General features: G+C 42.6%; 1 protein-coding gene across 2 annotated transcripts in view; it reads left to right on the forward strand.

Annotated features, from left to right (window-relative positions):
- The window catches only part of LOC137428701 (E3 ubiquitin-protein ligase TRIM33), a 182793-nt gene that overhangs the window by 57866 nt on the left and 98296 nt on the right, over positions 1–26631 (forward strand). For both annotated transcript variants that reach the window (XM_068118606.2, XM_068118614.2), the window contains exons 2-4: positions 3691–3803; positions 25444–25591; positions 26569–26631. The exon at positions 26569–26631 is cut by the window's right edge and continues 61 nt beyond it. In XM_068118606.2, the coding sequence (XP_067974707.2) occupies positions 3691–3803; positions 25444–25591; positions 26569–26631 (324 nt within the window). The remainder of the gene's footprint in view (positions 1–3690; positions 3804–25443; positions 25592–26568) is intronic.

Genomic DNA, 26631 nt, shown 5'->3' on the forward strand with positions numbered 1-26631 from the left:
GGTGGTTGGAGCCATTCTTCGTGGGGTTCCTGCATTGTGGAATATCTCCCTATATGATCCTTTTTAATTGGCATCGAATATACCTCTCGGGCCCATTGATTTCTCGGCGACGACTGCAGCATTGATTGTTGCCAACATCTTGCGCAATTTTGTGGATTATTTAGCGCAATTTGCTCGAGATTGCTATAAAAGGCCAAGCCACTTGGGATGGTGTTTTAATTGTTCATACATCCCATGTTTTAAATGGAAACAAAAACTTTTTCCTGAAATTGCTCATTGCTGCATAAGCTTTATTGCAATTCTTATGGGTTTCCCCTTGAATACTATTAGCATAGGTTTTTTTCTCACCATTTTGTTAAGACAAACGTAACGCACAAACACTGTACAAGATGTAACAACATCTCATAACTCTGTGTTTCCACGGTACATAGCATTTCATTCTCTAGAGACCAATTCATTGCTGTAATTACAGAAGAAGTGTTGAATCGCATCCATGTATTTCGACCTCTTTTACAAGGGAACAGAAATCAGGTTCTGAAAGTCTAATAACCATTGTGAACTCTGCTGATACTTCTTGTACAGGAAAGAAATTGAGGAATTGGCAAAACGATTCTGCTGCATGATGTGATATAATATTTCCGTATTACCCTCGCCAGAGGAGAGGGTATTTATTGCATTTGAGTCCGTTTGTTTGTTTGTCTGTTTGTCCGCACACAATAAATATGATTTTCTCTGCAACAATTGGTCCGATTGACAGGAAATTTTCACCATAGGTGCCACTCCACCTGCAGAATTTTTTTAAATGATAATTATGGCGTCATAGGTCACGTGGTATGGGCGCCATCTTGGAAAGACACGGACTCTCCATGGCTCATTGCAAAGAACTCTCCATGGGGAATAACATATGTTAATAATGATGTCATAGTCAGACATACTCCATTACGACGTCGTCATTCGACAAGTACAACATTTACTCCGATCAAGATGAAATTTCTTGAACATCATCTATGGAAAAATTGGTGGTGAAAACAAATGACGTCCTCGGTCACGTGGTTCAGCCGCCATGTTTGTTTTAACACAAAAGCCTTAAAATCACTAAAAACGTGTCATGGTGAGGGTCTTCAATCTGACTGCTCTTTCTTGTTTTACTTTGTTTCTTGTGGGTGTGAGGGAAGGGGATGAGGGTGTTATATACCAGATTGACTATATTACAAAGTTGAGATTCGTGACTTCATTACACATACACATACACATCGACACACACACACCGACACACACACACACCGACACACACACACACCGACACACACACACCGAGACACACACACACACCGAGACACACACACAGACACACACACACGCCGACACACACACACAGACACACACATTCACATACATATACACAAACATTCACACGCATTCACACGCATTTACACACACATACACACACACACTCACATTCACATTTACATACATATACACACATATACACAAACATTCACACGCATTCACACGCACTCACACACATGCACTCACACACATGCACACACACACACACACACACACACACACATACACAAACATTCACACACATTCACACACATTCACAAACACACACACACAAACATACACACACGCATACTCACACACACGCATACTCACACACACGCATACTCACACACACGCATACTCACACACGCATTCACATACACGCATTCACACATACGCACCACACACGTACAACACACGCACAACACACAAAACGTCGATGTTCATGGAAGAGCTACTTCACTGGATAGAACATGGTGGAAACCTGGGAAATGCCGACATCAGAGGCAGGACGAGCTTGATACGAGCTCAACCACTTGAACAGGAAGGGAAAATCGGGTATTAGTGTGTCACCGTTTTGTGGCAACTCTTGCTTCTACCGTCTATGGACCAACCTTTCAGATGCTATGAAATTATGTCTCCTCCAGCAAAAAGCATTGCATAACAATGCAATATTATGCAAAGTGTTGTATGCAACAATTTTCAGGACAATTCCCAAACTGTTGCTTTCAAGTCCAAGGACCCAAAGTGAAAGCCTTGATCTTAGTCTCATTGAATGTACCAAAATCTCATGCTTTCTAGGAGGACTGATAATGGCCTTAATTAATGTGGAGAATGTGCTGGAATTGTGCACCACGTACTGACGTTCCGTTCTAGCAGATACCGCTTCTTACAATTGAGTAGCGGACCAGGTCTTGGACACGAGGACCCTTTGAATCATTCAGATTTTGAATCATCATTGTTATGTCTTCATCATTCATCTTGTCAAAACATTCATTTTGGTAATAAACATGGCTAGGTTTCCTGAAGTTGATTACTTGGACCTAATTACCCTTTCTTACCTTGAATTCGGTCAAATTTTAGTAAACCAGTCATAAATTTGACCAAAGTGTTTGTATCATCACACGGTTTATTTTGATACCATGCATGACTAGGTTTATAGCAATTTGAAATTTTACCCTTGCTGACCCATTAGTTGACCTGACTCAAATTGCAATTTTTTTAAATTTTTTTTTTCGACCCATTAGTTGACCTCCCTGACCCTTCAAGGGGTTAGCTGTTTGGGTTACTCTCGGTTTTGTTACCCGGCCTGAATTAATAGGGCAATATTGAAAAATCGCTTTTCACAACCACGGTAACAACCTCTGATGTCCTCATCGCTGCTGTCTGTATTGTCAGTCACTCACCTTTGAGTCGCCTGGGGTGGGTTTGAATCTCGACCAAGCTATAAACGATCATCCTGGTGGTTCCGCATGCAGCTTGCGATCTATCGGTGTGTGCACCGTCCGTCAGAAGGACGTCACGCCAGAGGACCCATCTGTCAGAACTTGGTGATGGCTGTTAAAGGTCGCACAGTATCCTTTGTCTGGAGTAGGTGAGCTGTTGCCGGCACGCCGGACAAATTCCAGATTCCTGTCACCTTCACTCAGATGTCATGGCTGTCCAAGTTTGCCAGATGACCCTGGAAGAAGGTGGGAATAATTGGGCCCATTAAATCAAAATGAGTTGTAGTGGGCACACACCTTCGAAACAGCTCCTTGATGTTTGTGAAAATTCCAGGTACCTTGAGCTGTACCCGAGTGCACGCTCACCGTTGTGATTACGTTTACATCGGCAAATTCTGTTTTATTGCTGTTTGATTTATTTGTTTTGGTTGTAACTTCTGTGCTGCTTTTGTGTGAGAAAATCCTGATCAAAACGTCATTCGGGTTCACCTTGCATGACAACATTTTTCAAATTGCCGAAACATTTGGCGAATGCTGCGATTGCACAAATTGCAGCACCGATAGTATTCAATCGGGACTTTGCTCGTACGCTTTGAGTTTTTGATTTAATGCAAATGTAATTTTTACAGAGTATTCACTCCACCATCTGCGATTATCGCCGATAACGAAGGGGATAAAGTAAGTTACTTCCAAGTGGACCCAAATTTTAACACTGTACATGTAATTGCATGACATGCAGTAATTTTGTCTCCCAAGCGTACAATGGTCCTGAGGGCACATTCATTGCATTGGAGTAATTTGCTTTGCCCTTTCAGAATTTCTCATTATCCCTCCGTCTACAAGTCTTTATGCAGTTGATTGTTATCGAATGCTTGCATGATAAAATAGAATCTTACGTGTTCTGTGATCGTTGCAGAATTGATTCACTGCCCTGTGTGTCGTCAAGTATGCCAGCCAAAGGACATCGTGGACAACTACTTTGTGAAGGATGGTACAGAAAACCAAGCCGGCACAGACAACAGCATACAGGTGTGCTTAAAGGCAGCATTGGCAATGTTGGTCGTGCTGGTCCTTTTCTTCGTGTGCCTTCCTTTCATTGCCTACGCACACAGATATAGCAATTGATCTTTGAATTTTCCTCACACTTCAAAACCCTGGATTGGGATTTTTGGCTTGCGACTTGTACTCAAAATCTTATTACTCGAGACTTGAACCCAATATTTGGTGGTACTCAGTTTCCCCCCCCCCCCAAAAAAAAAAAGTTTCTATGAAGCATGATGTTGCTTTTATTTATTTATTTATATACATTGTTACCTAATGCCGGCACGCTCGACAAATTCCAGGTTCTGAAAGTGTAATAACCATTGTGAACTCCGCCGATACTTCTTCTACGGGAAAGAAATTGAGGAATTGGTAAAAGTGATTCTGCTGCAGATTGTGACATAATATTTCCTTATTAGGCTTCCAAGCGAAGCAAGCATTGCTTGGAAGACCTATTGTTCCTGTTAGGATTCTTGTTTTTTATTATTATTATCCTCGCCAGAGGAGAGGGTATTGCATTTGAGTCCGTTTGTTTGTCTGTCTGTACAGAAACAGAATAAATATGATATTCTCTGCAACCATTGGGCCAATTGACAGGAAATTTTCACCATAAGTGCACGTCCTCCTGTAGAATTTTATAATGATAATTATGACGTCATAGGTCACGTGGTACTGGCACCATCATACTAAAATACGCAATTTGGTGTCTGTAGATTTTTTTGACCGCGATGCATTCCGTCGTTACTTATCCAATCTCAACCAAACTTGACAGTATGACGAAGGGTTACACAATGAAGGTTGTAGCGCATTCATTTGCTCCCCTCCCCAAGGGGTTTTCCTCCCCCGACCGCGTTTTCCCCGCCATTGCCGTCAATGGGGTTGCATGTTAAGGTGTTTATCAATGTTAAACTAGCTTTGTTGTGGCGTTTTTCCAAGGCCGCATCTCATAACAAAACTAACGATAACAGCATAATATTAATGTTATTACAAAACAATATTAATACCATTAATATCCCACCTCAACAAGTGGGGTTTCCTCATTGAACAAACGGTCGAGGCAACGTTTATAAATAGCTTATCATGGCGTTTTTGTGGGAGCAACGGCCCAAAGGCCTCTACCAGAAGTGAAAATATTATAAACCACAAACACGCATGATTAGTTTTTTTAAACTGTCGCTAATGCTGTTTTTAACAATAAATAAAGAAATTTGGACGAATCCCGACATTCTTTTACATACAGAACTGAGCGAAGATCTACTGTGCTCTATATACCCCACAAGAGTTGGGTTAATAACATGATCCTTCCTGCCGCTAACGTGGCGTTTTTCGTGGCGGCCTTTTGAAGCTTGCTCCTGCTGTTTAACACGAAACTGAAAGGGAGGAAGCTCAGGTTGTGCTCATTTACCAAGCAGCTAGCTAGCGCTTGCCAAGCCAGCCGTTCCTTAACGGTTTTGAATGGAGTACTTGCTCAAATGCTTTAACCACTTGGCAATCTCTCCACAAGAAATTTGGAAAATGAACATACACACAATGTTTTTGAGACCCGACCATAAATCTACTGTAATCTATCTATATACCCCAAAGAGGAATAACCCTTCCTGCCGCTCCCTTAGTGAGCGGGTGTACTCGTCTTGGAAAAACCGAAAAACTTTGCACCTCTATATCTCCGAAAGCGCCGCATAGAAAAAAAAAAAGAGACATGGCTCATTGTAAAGAACTCTCCATGTGGAATGACAAATGTTAATGATGATGTTGTAGGTTCCTCCATTATGACGCCATAATTTGACAAGTACAAAACTTCATTCGATCAAGATGAAATGTATTGAGCGTCGTCTATTGATAAATTGGTGGAGACAAAAAATGATGACGTCATCGGTCATGTGGTTCAGCTGCCGTATTTGTTTTTACACAAAAGCCTTAAAAACCACCAAAAACACATCATGGCGAGGGTCTGCAATCTCCGATTGCTCTTTCTTGTTGTTATTATTATTATTATTACTAGGGCATGCCCGTACTATATATATATCTAAAATTATATCCCCCCCCTCTATTTACATGAAATGGTTTGGTCCAAAGCGAACGGCTTGCGAGTACGGTGACAATCCCCCCCCTCTATTTACATGAAATGGTTTGGTCCAAAGCGAACGGCTTGCGAGTACGGTGTTTTTTATCGGACCCGTGGAATTATAGATAGTAGTTTTAATTAGTTTTAAAACATAGTTTAACGGCAACATAGTTTTCCAACGTGAAATAAATGAATACGCTCTCAAATGTGCCGTCCGAGGCAGAGTCTGTTCGCCACGTTCGGCACACGTGATAGCTCGCTGCTCTCTGATTGGTTGAATCGTTTTTTGGACATAGCTCGGTAACTACTTGTCCGATTAATATGAAACCTTGAAAAGGCACATCCTCGGGTCCCCAGCAATATACCTGGCAAGTTTAAAGTATATCGGACCCGTGGTTGTCGAGAAACAGCGGTCACAGACATACAAACATACAAACATACAAACATACAAACATACACACAGAGATTACTGGAATTATAGATAGATAGATTATCATTATTCCATTTGTCTGACTTTTTTGTACCTACCGTACCGAAACGCCTTTGCAGACGGCCATATGACACAGTGCATGGCTGTAGCCTTAGACAAAATCTTTGTCAAGACGAATTTTGTTTTTGCTATTTTGACTTATATTGGCTGCCATTGCCTATGACGTCATAATCTTTAAACATCTACTTCTCCAGAACCGCTGAACGGATTAATCCGAAACTTCACAGATATGATCGACTACACATGACAATTTTTTTTTCTTTATTTTTACAAACGATGACATCAGTCACTTGGTATGGTGGCCATCTTGGATTTAAGGAAAAATATTTGAAAAACTATATCTCCAGAACCTTTCAACGGTTCAATCCAAAACTTCGACGCATGATTGACTAACCAGGAATATTTATTTTGCAAACTATGACGTCGTCAGTCACGTGATATGGCGGCCATCTTGAATTTAAGCAATGTTGGAATTGAAACAGATTGACCTTACGATCGTGGTACTTTTGCTCGTACGTTTTGATGCAATAATTTTGAAATATCCAAATTACAGTATCAAAATTACAGTAACTAAAATATCAAATATCAAAATTACAGTTTATAAAAAAATCATCATAAGGTCATTACAATAAACTGTATATACATACTATAAATATAAATTACTATAAATACTATAAATATCAAACTATAAATGGAAGTACATACATTGCTATATCACCATTCTGCAAATCTTTTGTTTATGTGTCTCTTTAACCCTTTGAGTATGTACGGGATTAATTTGGCATTTTGGTACGGGAATGCAACCACGTACTGATTATCTATTTATAGGTATAGTCGATGACGTGTAGTAACGGCATCCGTACACAAAACTTTTTCGCGGGTTGCGGCTCTGGACGTCATCCATACTCAAAGGGTGAAAAATGGTGCACACCAATATTGATGAATGATGGCAATATTAAACACCCCATCAAAATCGTGTCGAATCCAAAATGAAAATCTTTTAAAAATCTTTTTAAACCAAAAGCAATCGAGGCATATCCAGAGAATTCGGATTTTACTGAGCAATTTGAAGTTTCACGAGATTGATTTGTCTTCATTTCCAAAGCACTTGTACAACCGATACATTACTCTTATCCCCATGTCAACAATGTTGACATCTTTGTGTAATATTTAGGTTTGCTTATTACTTGCAAAAATGAAGATTTTCAAGTATATTGGTTGGTCTTGTGCATTAATCTGTCTGTCTGTTTGTCTGTCAATGGCCTACAGGTCACAATTTTAAACCGATCTTCACGTAACTTCACCAGATGGTAGAGGTGGTTATAAGGAAGAAGGCTATTCATTTTGAGGTCAAAGGTCATCTTGAGGTCAAACTCCTAAAATTGTCATTTTTCATCTGATTGACTTGAAAATTAAATAGTAATTGCACAGTGCATCACTGAATTGGGAAACCAACTATTTTAAGGTCAAAAGGTCAAAGTTCAACTCAAGGTCAAACTCCTAAAATCATCAATTTTCATCTGAAAAATCATCAATTTTAAACCGATTGACCCGAGCTTTGATTAAGATCATCAATTTAAATCTTAATGAAATGGGAAATTTGATGTATCCATGGGAACTTTTTTGGAGGGGGGGGGGGGGGGCAGGGGTTGAGTAAATACCACGTGCTCTGCATGACGTCTTCTTATTTATTTATTTCACTTGGTTGGTTCTTGATCATGTTTAAAATATTTATCAAACAACAACAACAGGCATTTTAAAAGGCCATTTTCCCTGCAAGAGCGGGGGTTAGCCTTGCGGTCCCCATGACAATGTTCTTCATTTTGCCCTATTTTCTGCATCTCCCCTTGTTAACCCCCTTGCCCTCATTTCTTCTTAGACCATCTTTAGCCAAGTCTTTCTCGGTCTTCCCCGTCCTCTACTTCCTTCCACATTCATTTCCATCACTCTTCTCAACCAGTCACTTTCATCCTTCCTCAACACATGACCAAACCATCTCAAACTGTTTCTCTTCACAGCATCCATCACAGGCTCTATTCCCATCATCTTTCGCAATTCATCATATATGGCTTCTTCTCTCTCAACGATACTCCACACATCCAATGAACCATTCGCATTTCCACCCTTTCCAGCCTTCGTTGCTGCTCTACGTTCATTACCCATGTCTCGCTCCCATAAATCATAACACTTCTCACACATGCAGCATACACCTTTCCCTTCAGCTTCAACGACACTCCCCTCCTCGTCAGCACGCCACTCAGTTCCCGAAACTTCTTCCATGCACATCTCACTCTAGCAACCGTTGCCGAGTCTGATCCACCTTCTCCATTCAGCATGTCTCCTAGGTAACAAAATGTTTTCACACCTTTCAGCTTCACGCCGTCTCGAAGATCCAACTCAACATTTCCTCCATCTGCAGCTCCCTCTGTGCACACCTTACACTTGAATGTAGTTGCCACACTGGTTAATGACCCTCTCAAACCACTACATTTTTGATGAACCCACTCAGCGCACATTGTACATTGAATTGAGTTCACTCCGACACCCTTCCTGCACATAGCACATGGCCACTTCCCAGTTCTTTCCACCTCACCACATGCTTTACCACTTGCCGTCACCTTTGTTTTTCCGATATTCACCTTCAGACCTTTCGTCTCCATACATTCCTTCCACTTGTTCATCTTCTCCTTCAGTCCATCCATACTTTCTGCAATCAACACCAGATCATCTGCATACAACAACTCCCACGGTAAACCCTCCTTTACGTTCCGAGCCAGCACCTCCATCACAGCTACAAATAGTAGTGGACTTAGTACCGACCCCTGATGCACTCCCACCTTCACCTCAAACTCACCACTGTTCCCGTCCTACGTCCTTACAGCTGTGCACGCTCTTTTGTACATTGCCATCACTACTCTGATCAACCATTCCTCCACTCCTAACTTCCTCAATGCCCATGTCACTACTTCACGTGGAATACTATCGAATGCTTTCTCCAGATCAACAAACCCAAGAAACAACTTCTTCCTCTTTTCCACGTACTTCTCCTGCAACTGCCTCACAATAAAAAGCGCGTCTGTCGTTCCTCTTCCTGGCATAAATCCAAACTGCATTTCGTCAATCTTCACTTTCTTCCTTATCCTCCTCTCCATCACCCTTTCCAATACCTTCATTCCATGCTCCAATAACTTTTTGTCTCGATACGATCCACAGTCCAGAGGGTCACCTTTCCCCTTGTATAGAGGGACAAGGGTACTCAGTTCCCAATCCACTGGAATGCGGCCTTCTTTCAACACCAGATTGCAGATCTCTGTCATTCTCTTCACACCCCAATTTCCCGCTGCCTTGAACATATCTCCCACAACTCCCGTCGGCCCTCCCGCTTTTCTACTCTTCATTGCTTTAATCGCTTCCTCAACTTCCTTCTCGGTTATCTTCTCTGCCGGTCCTAAAATTGGGTTACTCTCGATGTTGCTATCCCATTCATTCTCTGCATTCAACAGCATTTCCATATATCTCTTCCATCTTCCTTTAATTCCATCTGGGTCCACAACGATTTGACCCACTTCATCCTTCAAGCAACTGACCCCCATCACATCACACCTCTCTTTCGCTATCTGCTTTGCCAACCTGAATACCGCTCTCTGACCCTCTTCCAAATCCAAACGTTCTCCGAACATTTTCCGACATGCCTCCTGCGCCTTTGCTACCTCTTTCTTTGCAGCCTCCTTGGCTGCCTTATAACTTTCATGCTCTTTCTTTTCTGTCCCCGTACCCTTCGCCTTCTGCCACTCCTTGAACTTCTTCCTCTTCTCGTCAATCTTCTTTCCAACTTCATCATCCCACCACCATGTTTCCCAGTGCCTCGGTGATCCTTTTGTCCATCCAGATACCTCACCAACGGCTCCCAACAGACTTTCTTTCATTGACATCCAACCATTTTCAAGCTCAACCACATCATCCTCTACCAGTCTACCATACTCAGCCTCTCTTTTAATGCCTCCCTCACTGTCACCTCTTTCAACCCCCACACCTTCATTCTCGGTTGGTACTTCACCTGCCGAGCTCTCCTCGCACCTTTCAACCTTATGTCGCAGACAACCAAGTGGTGCTGTGAAACAGCCTCCTCCCCCGGGATCACCTTTGTGTCCCGGAGGTGCCCCTTATCTCGCCTACGCACCATCATGTAGTCAACGGTTGTCGTCGACCCACCTGACGTGTATGTAACAAGCTTATTATCCTCTTTCTGGAACTGAGTATTCCAAATCAACAAATCAGCTCCATCAGCAAACTCCAAAATCCTTTCACCTTCTCCATTTCTCACACCATATCCGTAACCCCCATTAACTCCCTCAAAACCGTCCATACTCCTTCGCACATGTCCATTTCGGTCTCCTCCTACCACAACAACTTCCTTATCTTTCACGTTTTCCATCAGCTTCTCTATTGCACACCAGAACTTGTCCTTCTCTTCATCGCTCCAACAACAACAACAACATGCATTTTAAGGCCATTTTCCCTGCAAGAGCGGGGGTTAGCCTTGCAGTCCCCATGACAATCTTCTCCATTTTGCCCTATTTTCTGCATCTCTCCTTGTTAACCCCCTTGCCCGCATGTGTTCACCGTCTTTAGCCAAGTCTTTCTCGGTCTTCCCCATCCTCTACTTCCTTCTACATTCATTTCCATCACTCTTCTCAACCAGTCACTTTCATCCTTCCTCAACACATGACCAAACCATCTCAACCTGTTCCTCTTCACAACATCAATTACAGGCTCGATTCCCATCATCTTTCGCAATTCATCATTTGTCTTCCTCTCTCTCAGCGACACTCCGCACATCCACCGAACCATTCACATTTCCACCCTTTCCAGCCTTAGTTGCTGCTCTCCATTCATGACCCATGTCTCGCTCCCATAAATCATAACACTTCTCACACATGCAGCATACACTTTTCCCTGCAGCTTCAACGACACTCCCCTCCTCATCAGCACACCACTCAGTTCCCGAAACTTCTTCCATGCACATCTCACTCTAGCAACCTTTGCCGAGTCTGATCCACCTTCTCCATTCAGCATGTCTCCGAGATAGCAAAATGTTTTCACACCTTCCAGCTTCACGGCGTCTCCAAGATCCAACTCAACATTTCCTCCATCTGCAGCTCCCTCTGTGCACACCTTACATTTGAATGTCGCTGCCACACTGGTTAATGACCCTCTCGGACCACTACATTTTTGATGAACCCACTCAGCGAACATTGTACATTGAATGGAGTTCACTCCGACACCCTTCCTGCACACAGCACATGGCCACTTCCCAGTTCTTTCCACCTCACCACATACGTTACCACTTGCCATCACCTTCGTCTTTCCTATATTCACCTTCAAACCTTTTGTCTCCATACTTTCCTTCCACTTGTTCATCTTTTCCTTCAGTCCATCCATACTTTCCGCAATCAACACCAGATCATCTGCATACAGCAACTCCCACGGTAAACCCTCCTTTACGGTCTGAGCCAGCACCTCCAGCACAGCTACAAATACTAGTGGACTTAGTACCGACCCCTGATGCACTCCCACCTTCACCTCAAACTCAACACTGTTCCCGTCCTTCGTCCCTGCAGCTGTGCGCGCTCTTTTGTACATTGCCATCACAACTCTGATCAACCATTCCTCCACTTCTAACTTCCTCAATGCCCATGTCAATACTTGGTGTGGAACCCCATCGAATGCTTTCTCCAGATCAACAAACCCAAGAAACAACTTCTTCCTCTTCTCCATGTACTTCTCCTGCAACTGCCTCACAATAAAGAGCGCGTCTGTCGTTCCTCTTCCTGGCTTAAATCCAAACTGCATTTCGTCGATCTTCACCTTCTTCCTTGTCCTCCTCTCCAACACCCTTTCCAATACCTTCATTCCATGCTCCAATAACTTTATCGCTCGGTGCGAGCCACACTCCAGAGGGTCACCTTTCCCCTTGTATAGAGGGACAAGGGTACTCAGTTCCCAATCCATTGGAATGCGGCCTTCTTTCACCACCAGATTACTGATCTCTGTCATTCTCTTCACACCCCAACTTCCTGCTGCCTTCAACATATCTCCCACAACTCCCGTCGGCCCTCCCGCTTTTCTACTCTTCATTGCTTTTATCACTTCCTCAACTTCCTTCTCAGTTATCTTCTCTGCCGGTCCTAAAACTGGGTTACTCTCTATGTTGCCATCCCATTCATTCTCTGTATTCAACAGCATTTCCATATATCTTTTCCATCTTCCTTTAATTCCATCTGGGTCCACAACGATTTGTCCCACTTCATCCTTCAAGCAACTCACCCCCATCACATCACACCTCTTTCGCTATCTGCTTTGCAATCCTGAATACCGCTCTCTGACCCTCTTCCGAATCCAAGCGTTCTCCGAACATTTTCCTACATGTCTCCTGCGCCTTTGCTACCTCTTTCTTTGCAGCCTTCTTGGCTGCCTTATAACTTTCATGCTCTGCTTTTTCTGCTCCCGTACCCTTCGCCTTCTGCCACTCCTTGAACTTCTTCCTCTTCTCGTCAATCCTCTTTCCAGCTTCATCATCCCACCACCATGTTTCCGAGTGCCTCGGTGGTCCTTTTGTCCATCCACATACCTCACCAATGGCTCCCAACAGACTATCTTTCATTGACATCCAACCACTTTCAAGCTCAACCACATCATCCTCGACCCGACTCAGCCTCTCTTTTAATGCCTCCCTTACTGTCACCTCTTTCAACCTCCACACCTTCATTCTCGGTTGGTACTTCACCCGCCGAGCTCTCCTCGCACCATTCACCCTTATGTCGCAGACAACCAAGTGGTGCTGTGAAACAGCCTCCTCCCCCGGGATCACCTTTGTGTCCCGGAGGTGCCCCCTATCTCGCCTACGCACCATCAGGTAGTCAACAGTTGTCGTCGACCCACCTGACATGTATGTAACAAGCTTATTATCCCCTTTCTGGAACTGAGTATTACAAATCAACAAATCATCTCCATCAGCAAACTCCAAAATCCTTTCACCTTCTCCATTTCTCACACCATATCCGTAACCCCCATGAACTCCCTCAAAACAGTCCATACTCCTTCCCACATCTCCATTTAGGTCTCCTCCTACCACAACAACTTCCTTATCTTTCACGTTTTCCATCAGCTTCTCTATCGCACACCAGAACTTGTCCTTCTCTTCATCGCTCCGACCAACCTGCGGAGCATATCCCGAGATGATGTTCACCAAGAGCTTTCCAATCATCATTTTCACCATCATCAACCTATCACTCACTCTGGTCACACTCACCACACTGTCTACAAACTCCTCAGAAAACAGGACACCAGCACCAGTCACCCCCTCCGGGCACCCTTGCCACACAAACTTGTATTTCTGTCCCTACCTACCCTTCACCATTCTCACACCCTTCCATCTCGTCTCTTGCACACAACATATGTCCACTCTTCTTCTGACCAATACTTCCACCACTTCTCCTGATCTCCCTGTCATTGTCCCTACATTCCATGTCCCAAACCTCAGAAACCGATCTCCACTTCGGGCTGTACCCTGCCCATATGTAGTTGTAATTGTCATGGTTCTCTTTTTGAGGCAATGTTTTTATGGCCGGATGCTCTTCCTGACGCCAACCCTCTTAGTCGCCTCTTACGACACGCAGGGATACGGTGTACCTATTCTAACCAGGGTACACACCGTACACACCAGTCCAAGTCAATTCATGTAAAACTAAAAGCACAAGGATGGCCGAGTCGTCCTCCCAAATACATTACACATACAAGCTCCTCCACAAGCTTGAGATCACCATTGATAACAAAGAAAAGGTTCGTTTACACTGAACGTAAAGTAGCTAAGATGGCCAGGCATACAGAATGTAAACCCAACACTTTCGAAGGTGATGATGCACGAAAGAAGATGCTTGATGCTTGATGAAATGAAAATGAAAATGCTTGATGAAAATGCTTGATGAAAATGCTTGGTGCACGTCTCTTCATCGCTCCGATATTAAAATATTAATATTCGATCGGAGATAGGTTTAAAATATTTATCGATAGGAGAAAATCTCCTCCCACGTACCCCATTCCCCATGTGTAATACTGTACTTTCAAAATGACTTATGACTGCTCAATGAAGTATTTTGCACTGTTTCTTTACACAGACTTAGACTACTCACTGGGAACTTTTAAGCTGTCGTTGCTAATGCAAAATCTTTGTTTCAAATAATCTTTTAAACATAATGTTCAGCATTTAGATGAAAGAGTGCCTATTTCAAGATGGTTAACCATAATTCTTCTGTTTCTGAATGCAAATTGGGCTCACGGAAATATAGGAAATACGAAAAATATCCATGGATGAGAGGAATTTAATTCGTACCATTTCCTGTTAATGCAATTAGCTATGGCAGCCGTGGTGATATGAAAACAGACAAAAAAAAAAAAAACACACACACACACACACACACACACACACACACACCTGCTTTCATCAATAGTTGCAAAAACCGAGTGTAATTTCATTTTAAGTGAATTCAATTGAAGGTGATCAGCCTGTGCCTCATGGTTAAACTTCCACAGTCCAGCCTAACTGAACACCTCAACTCTCTTATTCCTTGCTTCTCTGGTCTATGGAACGACCTTTCAGAGGCTGTTCAGGCTCGCTCTTCTCTCTAGGGAGTCATTCAAGCATTGCGTCACCATCTAGTATTGCGCCCATTTTGACCCATGCTCTTTATTATCCCCATTAACCTGTCCGAACCCAACCATCCTATTTGCTAGTTTGTTTCCTCCCTTCCTCCCCTCCTCTTCTCCTCCCTTTCCTCTTTTCTTGTTCGTTTATTCCTTTGATGTTTGTCCCACTGTCAGTTATATCTTTGCTTCTGCTAATGAAGAATAAAGGGTAACTTTTGTTTTGAATGGAGTATACTCGACAATTGACGTTTTAGTTTTTAAATATTATTGATACCTTACTAATAATTTTGCAGTGAATGTTGTAGTCTGTAGTGGTAGCAGTGGGCTGTGATTAAGCCTGGCTGACCTTCAAGTTCGGTTTCACGGTCAACATACCTACTTTCTCTTCTTGTTTGAGCAGGATTTTATTTATTTAATTGGTTACATCTTCCGAGAAAGCTTCTGCTGAACTCGGTTGTCAAACTTACTGCGTCAGCAAATGATATCAGCAAAAACAGCACGCGCTTTTAACCGAAATAAAACAAAGAAGCAATCTGAAGCTACAGTTGTCATCAGCAGACAGTTTTAATGTGCCAGTGGCACATGATCCACAACAAAGCGTTAAATCATTTTTTAAATGGCAGGATTCCAATGATTGGTTTGAATAGGACTAAACACTATAACTGAGAAAGCACAATAACAGCACAGACTTCGCAGTTGCCAAACAGTTTCTGTTATTACAAATCATCAAAGGTAAAATCATGTTAATTTATTTAATATCTTAACTTAACAAAAACCGAAGAGCACTGCCGGCTTCAACCAAGAACATGACGGTTAAGGAGAAACAATATGATCCTCATACAATCGTTGACTATAGTTTTGATTTGTGCCACTCAAAATACATGCATTTGGTCTCGCAACACGTTTGTCAGAGGAATACGGGACTTTGTCCAGGTGGTTGTCTCTCTCCGTTGGTGGATAATTCAAATAAGAGTGTTTGTTTTTCAACTGAAGGTGTCAAAAGTGTGCTCACCACTGAGAAACAGAGTAAACCTGACATTTAAGGCAGTAATGCTTCATCATCGGTGTACAGTGGGCAGAGTTGTGCTTTGCTTGTCATGATTTCTGGAAATGTTACCATTCCAGAAATTGCCAATACGGGACTTTTAAAATGCATGAAAGCTGATGAGCGCTTTTAAATGCAATTTTCAACATTTAAATGAAAGGGTCGCAATTTCAAAATGGCTTGCCATAATTGCTATTCGAAGATGCAAATTGGACTCGCAAAAATGTAGGAAATACGAGAAATATGCTTAGATGAGAGGTGGCGAGTTCCTATCATTTGGTGTTCATACAGGGGAGTGACGGCAGTGGAGGACACACACTCACAGTTTTGTGTCCGGCCGTCACGCTACGTCATTACGTCTATGATGTCATTACGACGGCTGACTCCACCGACCGACATTTTAATTTACTAGTACACCCGCTCACTACGGGAGTGGCAGAAAGGGTCATTCCTCTTTGGGGGTATATAGATTACAGTCTATATGGTCGGGTCTCAAGAACATTGGGTGTGTGTTCATTTACCAAGTTTCTTGTGGAGAGATCGCCATTTGGTTGAAGCATTCGATCAAGCACTCCATTCAAAACTGTTAAGGAATGGCGAGCTTGGCAAGAGAAAACCTTAGCCAAAACCTTAGCTGGTAAATGAGCACACCCTGGTCTTCCTCCCTTTCAGTTTCATGGTAAACGGCAGGAAAAGTGGGTTTCATTGGTGGTTTTCAAAACATTGTTTCATTGGTGGGGTTTCAAAAGGCCGCGATGAAAAATGCCACTTTTGCAGCAGGAAGGGTCATGTTATTTACCCAACCCTTGTGGGGTATATAGATTACAGTAGATCTTCGCTCAGTTCTGCAAGTTAAGCTTACCTTACGGATGTCAGGATTCCTCCAAATTTCTTTGTTCAATGTTATAAACAGCATTAGCGACTGTTTAAAAAGCTAATCATACGTGTTTGTGGTTTATAATATATTACAAGCCCAGCTACTCTGCTGTTAGACTTCCAGACTTTTTTTTTTTTTTAAACTTCCAACCACCTATGCTAATGGTACATCAAAGTGTGGTTCCAGATTGCAATTGATAACAGAAGAAGTGATTTAGTGCCATGATCCATCCTCATAGGATGCTGTTGTTGATGCTTTGGGTGCCTGTATTTCGTTGAATGACTGATTGCCGCAATACTTGCTTGGCATGTGGATACAAGGTGGTATTATCAGCAAACAGAAGCCCAGCAATAAAATCTGTCTGCGTCTTTGACCGACTTATCACACAGTCTTGTGTGGTTGAATAGTTTGCTGTCATTTCTTGTGTGTTGGGCAATACCGGGTGTTGACGAGGCACACTTTAGAAGTAGAGAAAAGTTCTATACCAAAAGAGGTGTTTGCCAACACATCCTTGTTTTACACCATTATTAATGGTAAAGTGTCTTAAGAGGCTAACTCCATTTCATACAGCTGTTTTAGGTGGCAATTGATCCCTTCATGAAAGGCCTGGGTTATGTTTGTAAGTCTTGCAGGGCATCCTGCTCTCTCTAGGCAAGTGCAGTCCAAAAAGTCAAATTATTTAGTTAGAACAACCCAGACCAGGTGGAGAAGACATCTTTGCTCTCTTAGGTAGCAACAGACCGACATACTACCCACGTTCAACCGACGTCTGAAACGTCTCTATCTTTTCTATCGCTCACAATAAAAAAAGTATTCAAAATTAAAAGATAAACTATGATTTGCAGCTTTTCAGACCAAATATGGTACAATTCATGAAAAAAAAAAATAACTTTTTCATGAATCAGCTGGTAGCCACCTTCAAATTCCAGCATGCACAATAGTTAACTAATTAATTAGATTCTAATCATGTTTAGAATAGATGGATTGTAAATCCCAAATTAGGTCTGCTAAGACTGTGTTTAGTAGGGGCTTTCCCCTCTCACCCTCCATCCCTTTGTATATTTCACTGTTAAATGTGTTTTTTCTTAATTTATTTATTTGATTAACAAACTTTCCTTTCTTCTCGCTGGTTGTGCAAGCAACGGTCTTCAAGATGAGTACTCTCGTTTCTCTTTTGAATCTGACCAATTGATGATGTACTTGAGCCAATCAACCAATGGACGTCCTTGGCATCACGCGAAAGATGGGTTTGAACTGGGTTTTTGAGGAAAACGTTGAGTTGAGAGCCCGTAACCTCTCGGGTGAGGTCTGTGTCAGAGTTCGACTGGCAGTGCCGCGGCTGCAGACACCTGCATCTCCGTACGATTTCAATTTTACAAACCTGTCAACCATGGAGAAGGAACAGGAACGCATCTCCATATCAACAATGGTCTAATGAGCCAATTTAGCACATTCTCTATTAGTGCTCTCTTCTCCAGGAATGTATCCTGAGCGCAAAGCAAGCTTTTACTGTATATATTATTATATTTACATACACATGTATATAATCTTTGCGTGATTTATTGATGATGGTGTGTGTGTACGTCTCTGACAGCATGGTGCAGAGGTAGCCCATTCACCTTTGAACTGGCGAGTCTGGGTTTGATTCGTAAAACGGTTTCAATCTCGGTCTGACTATAAATTGTCGAGTTGGTGCTTTGCAGCCAAGGCGTTGCATCAGCGAATACACTTTGCAGCCAAGGCGTTGCATCAGAGAATCATTCAGATTGATATAATGGTGGATGTCCAGTCTGATATCATGAGTTGGTTGACGCAAAAAATCCCATGGTGGCTTCGTTGAAGGTTTGCTCCTCTTTTTCCCCCCAAACCAAATTCCCCATTCTCTTCAATCTCATTCCTGCCTCCAGGTCTCCTCTCCCAACCCCTCAGTGATACTGCAAGCCCTCGTCCTTCCAAATTTCCAGCTTTCTTTCCTGAGCGTTTCCACTGTGTCCATCTTGTCCGCCCCATGTATCCTCTCCTGCCCCCATTACTCCCCACACCCATTATTTGTCCAAGTCTGTCACTATCTTGGTCTTTGCCCTGCTGTTGGTGTTTCCCCCACTCTACTATTCCCTTTGTCTTGTTGCATCCTGATCCATTCAGTGTACTCGTACTAGCTCTTCCATAAACTTCGACTATGTAGAAAAAAAAATTGAAAAAAAGGACGAGCCTAGTTACCACCGGCATTTTGGTTTCTAAGTTTATGCCTTAACTGTTCTGTTCTTTTTTGATAATCCTTGGAAATATCTTGCATGTTATTGACTTCATGTTTATATTTTTGAAGAGTTAAACAAAACTAGAACTGCCACTTTAAAACTGCTAGCAGTGATGACCGGTTTACTCGCACCCACTTTTGATGCAACCCCACTGTTGATACAACCCCACTTTTGATACAACCCCACTTGTGATACAACCCCACTTTCATTGGACATGCTTTGACACAACCCCCTTGGAGACAACCCCGACACACACACACACACACACACACACACACACACACACACACACACACACACACACATCCCCCCTACCCCCTCCCACACACACACCCACACCCCTCCCCCCACACGCACACCCCTCCAAACACACACACATCCCTCCCCCCCCACACACACACATCCCTCCCCCCACACACACACACACACATCCCCCTACACACACACACACACACACACACACACACACACACACACACACACACACACACACACACACACACACACACACACACACATCCATACACACACACACACAAACACACACACATCCTCCCCACCCCATCCATTTTAAAAAATATTTTCGTTTAATTAACGATATCTGCCACCCGTGGAAGAACGTCCTGCCGTGGCATGACGTCATCCATGGCCCGTGCCGTATGTCAGCGTAGAACGAAGTATCCCGTCGATCTAACTTGGTCAAATTTTTCTTGATTGTCACCAAATTTGTTGTGGTATTTTGTTAACTCATCCGAGGCAATACGACAATCGAAATCCGATTTGAAATCGGAGCCAAATTGACGCTGTAAGGTGTGCCTGCACGTGTGGATATTTTACCTGTGGAAGATTCACTTTGGAAATGCGCTCCATTTAAAATGTTAGATTTTGGATAACTTCGTCATTGTAAATCGGATTTCCACAAATTAAAGGTCACCATTGCTTGCAGATACCTCTCTTTCTCCTTAAAATTGAAGACAGGATGAACTTCAGAGCGAGAAATGAGCCGAGGCGGCGGAGAGTTTTACAATGTTATTTTCCAATGTAAATGACAATATCGTGTAGTTTTCCGAAAATTCATCACAATTTGCCCAGATTTGTTGCATTCGAATGTTAACATCCTCTAGCGACAGTCAAATCCGAAGACAATTTAATTTCGAGCTCCCCTTACCTCGTGAGGTGGTTGTCACATGGCCTGGTCAAAAAGAAGATATGCAGGTTGCAAGGTCAGACATATATATGGTGGTGGCCATCTTGGATTTTGACGTGGCGACCCAATTTTCGATAGCGTTCTTCCTTGTGCCTAGATACACCCACACACCAAATTAGAAGTTGCTACTTCGCTTATTTTTCAAGATATGCAGGTTGCAAGGTCAGACATATATATGGTGGCGGCCATCTTGGATTTTGACGTGGCGACCCAATTTTCGATAGCGTTCTTCCTTGTGCCTAGATACACCCACACACCAAATTAGAAGTTGCTACTTCGCTTATTTTTCAAGATATGCAGGTTGCAAGGTTCAGACATACATGGTGGCGGCCATCTTGGATTTTGCCGTGGCGACCCAATTTTCAATAGCTGGCGCATGCGCAGATGGGTTGCACTGCGATGCCACTAAAAAGCGGCTGAGAAAACCACGCATGCGCAGATCGCGGACATGATTCATTTCGATTTCCATCTTTATTTAATTTCCGAAAAGACGTCTGCATTCGAAAATCGCGTGATGACGTCACGACGTAAATGCATTTCTTCATATAACTTCAGATCGACTGGATGGATTTTGACGAAATAAACGGCATCGTGTAGGGCATTTAATTGCGCAAATTTCAAGACCAATTACGACCACGACAGCCATTTCCTTCTCGCACAGCACCAAACATTCTAATGTGTCAATCCCGTCAACCCTGCGCATGCGCAGGTGGTGCGACGAAGCACTTAAACGCTGAAAAAATCGCGCATGCGCAAATGGTAGCGCTGAATTGGAAGGTCACATGTGCACGCTTACGTAATATGTGGATGGATGTTTGCGTATGCGCAAATGGGCCACTGTATTTTCGTGTATTACGTACGCGCTTTGATGGGCGGGGCGTATGGTGTTCATGAAATGGTCAAATGCGGAAGTGCTGGAAGCAGTTGCGATGGTGTCGCACGATCTCTTCTCGCGGTCCACAAGATTATCACAGAGAGGTGCAGCTTCCAGCGTTTCTAGATCTGATCCAGGCCTATCCAACGAGACCAGTCCCAGCATTCTAGGCCCAATGGTTGTCTCAGATGGACCCGACAACGGACGTGTTTGTTTTAACTCGAGCCGATTCGATCAGAGACGTGCTGGCGAACATAACCAGTCATATATTTTGAACGCGTGGCTCGATTTTTACAAAATAAACTTTTTCTTGCAGGGCTTAACCGTGCGCTGACAACGATACCGAGTTTGACCCTGAGAGAGCCGTTTTGCGCCGCAAAGGCGCCTTGTTCCCCGTGATGACCATGTCGTGCTGCATAAATTATCATATATTACCGGCGGCGCGTTCCGCGCTAGAACTGCCATTTGAGTTTGAGAACAAGTCAGAATAGTCAGAATTTGAGCAAATCTGTTTCATTCGTTTGTTAATATGCCTCAGCTATTGACAAATCTACAATTATAATTTTTTTGGAGGTTGAAATGACCGCGGGAGATCGCGTTATAATGATGACGTCCTGGATGGACATCTTCTTCTTCAGTCCCTCATTACTTTCAGTGAAATACGATCGAGTTAAAAATAGTCAGAATTTGAGCAAATCTGTTTCATTTGTTTGTTACTATGCCTCATCTATTGACAAATCTGCAATTATAATTTTTTTTGAAGTTCAAATGACCGCGGGAGATCGCGTTATCGTGAGCACGTTATGGAAAGACAAAATGGTGTGTTTCTTCTTCTTTGAACAATAAAGACTTATAGCTTCGCGACCGTACATCCAATCATCTTGAAATTTTGCACACTTGTTACTCTTCATGACTTCTACTACAGTATGAAGTTTCACGTCGATCAATAAAGCGATTCAAGAGATATCCATTTAAAAAAAAAAATCGTTTAATTAACGATATCTGCCAAACCACGTGACCTATCGCAAATTCTAAAATGACATTTTAGTAGACTGACATGCTGAACAGACCTGTGAAGTTTCTCCTCGATTGGATCAAAAATGAGGGAGGAGCTACGTTTTAAAGGTTCATGCTTTAAACCGTCATAACTCTGCAACCATGTGTCGGATGACGTCGCCCTCGCTGACTTTTTTGTTCGTCATGGGCATGCGATTCTGCGTGCAAAGATTGGCCTCGATCTGTTCAGCCGTTGCAGAGAAAAAGGGGTTTTCGTGTTTTCACGAAAAACAAGATGGCGGCCGAACCACGTGACCTGCGACATCATAATTACCATTAAAATATTCTACAGACCGAGTCCCTCCTATGGTGAAAATTTTATCTCAATCGGCCCTATTATTGCAGAGAAAATGTTTTTTAAAGGAAATTAAAACTGAAAATGGCAATCGCACTGATGTCGGATGATGTCGTGGCCTGGGAGGACAAAATGGTGTGTTTCTTCTTCTTTCAACAATAAAGACTTTAGCTTCGCGACCGTACATCCAATCATCTTGAAATTTTGTACACTTGTTCCACCTGATGAGAGCTACATTGCATTAAAAATTCAAGTCGATCCATGCAGTGGTTCAAGAGTTACAAGCTTTTTAAAATTTAACTTCCATTATTTATTGCGGCCAAACCATGTGACTTAAAAAAACGTCTCAAGTAACGATTAAACATCCCCCCATGAGGAACATTTGTGTAAAGTTTCCACTCGATACCTCCACAAATTATGGAGCTGATTCCATTTCTAGTTTGAGATTTGAAAACGTCATAACTCTGAAACCACGTGTCGGATGACATCGTGCTCGCTGACTTTTTTGTTTGTCATGGGTATCCGAATACGCATGCCAAGTTTGGGCTCGATCCGTTCAGCCGTTGCGGAGAAAAAGGGTTTTTTGTGTTTTTTCACGGAAAACAAGATGGCGGCCGAACCATGTGACGTATGACTTCGAAAATTTTCGCATTCTGAGTTTTTTTTAACTAAGCATCTGGGGGAAAAAATCTCTTTTTCGGGGGAGAAAAACTGTGTTTGACGAATTCTAACCTCTTAACGTTAGCATTTTTGATATACTCAATACACATGTTTTTTGTTCCCATTGCAGAGTTCTTTAGAATGAGCCATTCCTCAAATTTTTCCATTGAGCCGTTTCGGAGATACAGAGGGGCAAAGTTGAAGGTGTTTTACAAGATGGCGCCCATACCACGTGACCTATGACGTCATTAGCATTAAAAAATTCTACGAGCCTAGCCGATCATTTGATGAAAATTTCCTGTCAATCCGACCAGCGGTTGCTGAGAAACTTAATTATGAAGTTTTCGGAGGTGCAAAATAGGGTGGAAGAATAATTATCTATCTATAATTCCAGTAATCTCTGTTTGTTTGTACGTTTGTACGTTTGTTTGTCTGTGACCGCTGTTTCTCGACAACCACGGGTCCGATATACTTTTAACTTGCCAGGTATATTGCTGGGGACCCGAGGATGTGCCTTTTCAAGGTTTCATATTAATCGGACAATTACTTACCGAGCTATGTCCAAAAAACGATTCAACCAATCAGAGAGCAGCGAACTATCGCGTGTGCCGAACGTGGCGGACACACTCTGCCTCGGATGGCACATTTGAGAGCGTATTCATTTATTTCACGTTTGCAAACTATGTTGGCGTTAAACTATGTTTTAAAACTAATAAAAACGAATTTGCGATTCATTCGCTTTCCTGCGCGTTTGTGCACGCGATGGCGATTTCTTTACCAAACTCCGGAAGCCGTTCGCTTTGGACCAAACCATTTCATGTAAATAGAGGGGGGGGGATATAATTTTAGATATAGATATAGTACGGGCAATGCCCTAGTCTATCTATAATTCCACTAATCTCTGTGTGTATGTTTGTTTGTATGTTTGTCTGTGACCGCTGTTTCTCGACAACTACCGGTCCGATATACTTGAAACTTGCCAGGTATATTGCTGGGGACCCGAGGATGTGCCTTTTCAAGGTTTTAAATTAATCGCAGAAGTAGTTACCGAGCTATGTCCAAAAAACGATTCAACCAATCAGAGAGCAGCGAGCTATCACGTGTGCCGAACGTGGCGAACAGACTCTGCCTCGGATGGCACATTTGAGAGCGTATTCATTTATTTCCCGTCGGCAAACTATGTTGGCGCTATGTTGGCGTTAAACTATGTTTTAAAACTAATTAAAACTAATTTGCGATTCTTTCGCTTTGCGATGCGATTTGCGATTGCGTTAAACTATGTTTTAAAACTAATTAAAACTAATTTGCGATTCATTCGCTTTCCTGCGCATTTGTGCACGCGATGGCGATTTCTTTACCAAACTCCGCAAGCGCCAAGCCGTTAGCTTTGGACCAAACCATTTCATGTAAATAGAGGGGGGGGATTGTCACCGTACTCGCAAGCCGTTCGCTTTGGACCAAACCATTTCATGTAAATAGAGGGGGGGGATTGTCACCGTACTCGCAAGCCGTTCGCTTTGGACCAAACCATTTCATGTAAATAGAGGGGGGGGATTGTCACCGTACTCGCAAGCCGTTCGCTTTGGACCAAACCATTGCATGTAAATAGAGGGGGGGGATATACTTTTAGATATATATATAGTACGTGCATGCCCTAGTAAGAAAAACTCTAGCAGTAATAATAGGTTACTCTCCATCTCATGGAGAGTAAACCTAATAAGAAAAACTCTAGCAGTAATAATAGGTTTCTCTCCATTTCATGGAGAGTAAACCTAATAAGAAAAACTCTCGCAGTAATAATAGGTTACTCTCCATTTATGGAGAGTAAACCTAATAAGTGCACAAAAACTAGCCTCTCTGGAAGCTGTATAAACTACACTTAGTTAATGGATTCCAATATGTTTAATCGAATATCTTTGGAGCACTCGCTTTTACTTGAGGTTCATAGACCCAGACTTTGCTTACCAGGTTTATGAAAAGGTGAGTTTCACATAAACAGTTACACATTTTTTCCAAGACCTGCTGTTGTATGTACCTTTTACATGCTTACCCTTTTTGCCTTCCTCATCTCTCCTTCAAACCCCAAACGTTCCAGCCTTGCACATGCTGTGAAGACGGGGCGTTTGCTGAAGGCTTCTGCATGGAGTGTTCCGAGTGGCTGTGCAAGACGTGCGTCGATGCACATCAACGCGTTAAGTTCACCAAGGACCATTTGATAAGGCAAAAAGATGAAGCTTCTCAAGGTATCATTGATGAGTACAGACTTCTTCTCCTCTTTTAATGTTAATGAGTGAGTGGATATGATGATGGTTAATTTGGTAGAAAAGATCACATGTATGAATGGGAGTTGACATTAGATGAAGATGTCTGCCTTCATGAGACTGGAGGGAGGATTTCATGACTGCAGACACTTGTAAGCTTAATTTCCCCATTTTTATTTTTTGTTTTGGTAGGCTGAATGTATTTTTGTTTCATGTTTTATTATTTACTATCGCACTAATGTAGGGTTTCCAGCTTGTACACGAATCATATTAATTACAAAGACATTAATGACCCACCTTTAGAGGCCATTTTTCCCCGCAGAGCAGGGGTTGGCTTTTTTTGGGCACCGTGGTCCCCTTTCTGAGGCAATGTTTTATGGCCGGATTCTCTTCCTGCCGCCAACCCTGTTAGTTGCCTCTTGCGACACAGGGAATTACCAGTGAACTGGTACTCAATTTGCCGACCTCGGAAGGATGACGGGCTGAGTCAACCCCCCGGCGTTAATTCAGCGATCGACCGGATTCGAACCCAGGATCCTGGGATCCCAAGTTGGCACCCTAACCGCTAAGCCAACACCAGGCTTTACAAAGACATTGATACTACATAGAAATCATCTATAATTTAACATCATGAGTAAACTGTGGACAAACTTGTATGTAATATGAGATTTGAACCTGGGTTCCCCACATCAATCGCCAGGGGTTCAGATGAGAATACTGACTGACCAACCTGAGCATTAACATCTCGATTTTGAAGATTTTGGGAAAGACACAAACTTCAGTCCTATCTCATACATAACTTCATTTTTCTTTGCAATGCCATATCTTATAATTCAAATATATATGGAAATATCTGAGCTGTAATTGGTTCTTAAAAAAAACAACCGTCATACAAAATAAAAATTTAACCCAAAAATGTTGACCATTATCCATTCTACTGTCTTTTATGTTCTCTGTAGGTCCCTTCTGCCAGAAGCCCGTGTTCTGCCCTTACCATAAGCAAGAGCCCCTCAAGCTTTTCT

This window comes from Myxine glutinosa, chromosome 1, assembly GCF_964187855.1.
Source record: "Myxine glutinosa chromosome 1, kmMyxGlut1.1, whole genome shotgun sequence".
Taxonomy (NCBI): Eukaryota; Metazoa; Chordata; class Myxini; order Myxiniformes; family Myxinidae; genus Myxine; species Myxine glutinosa.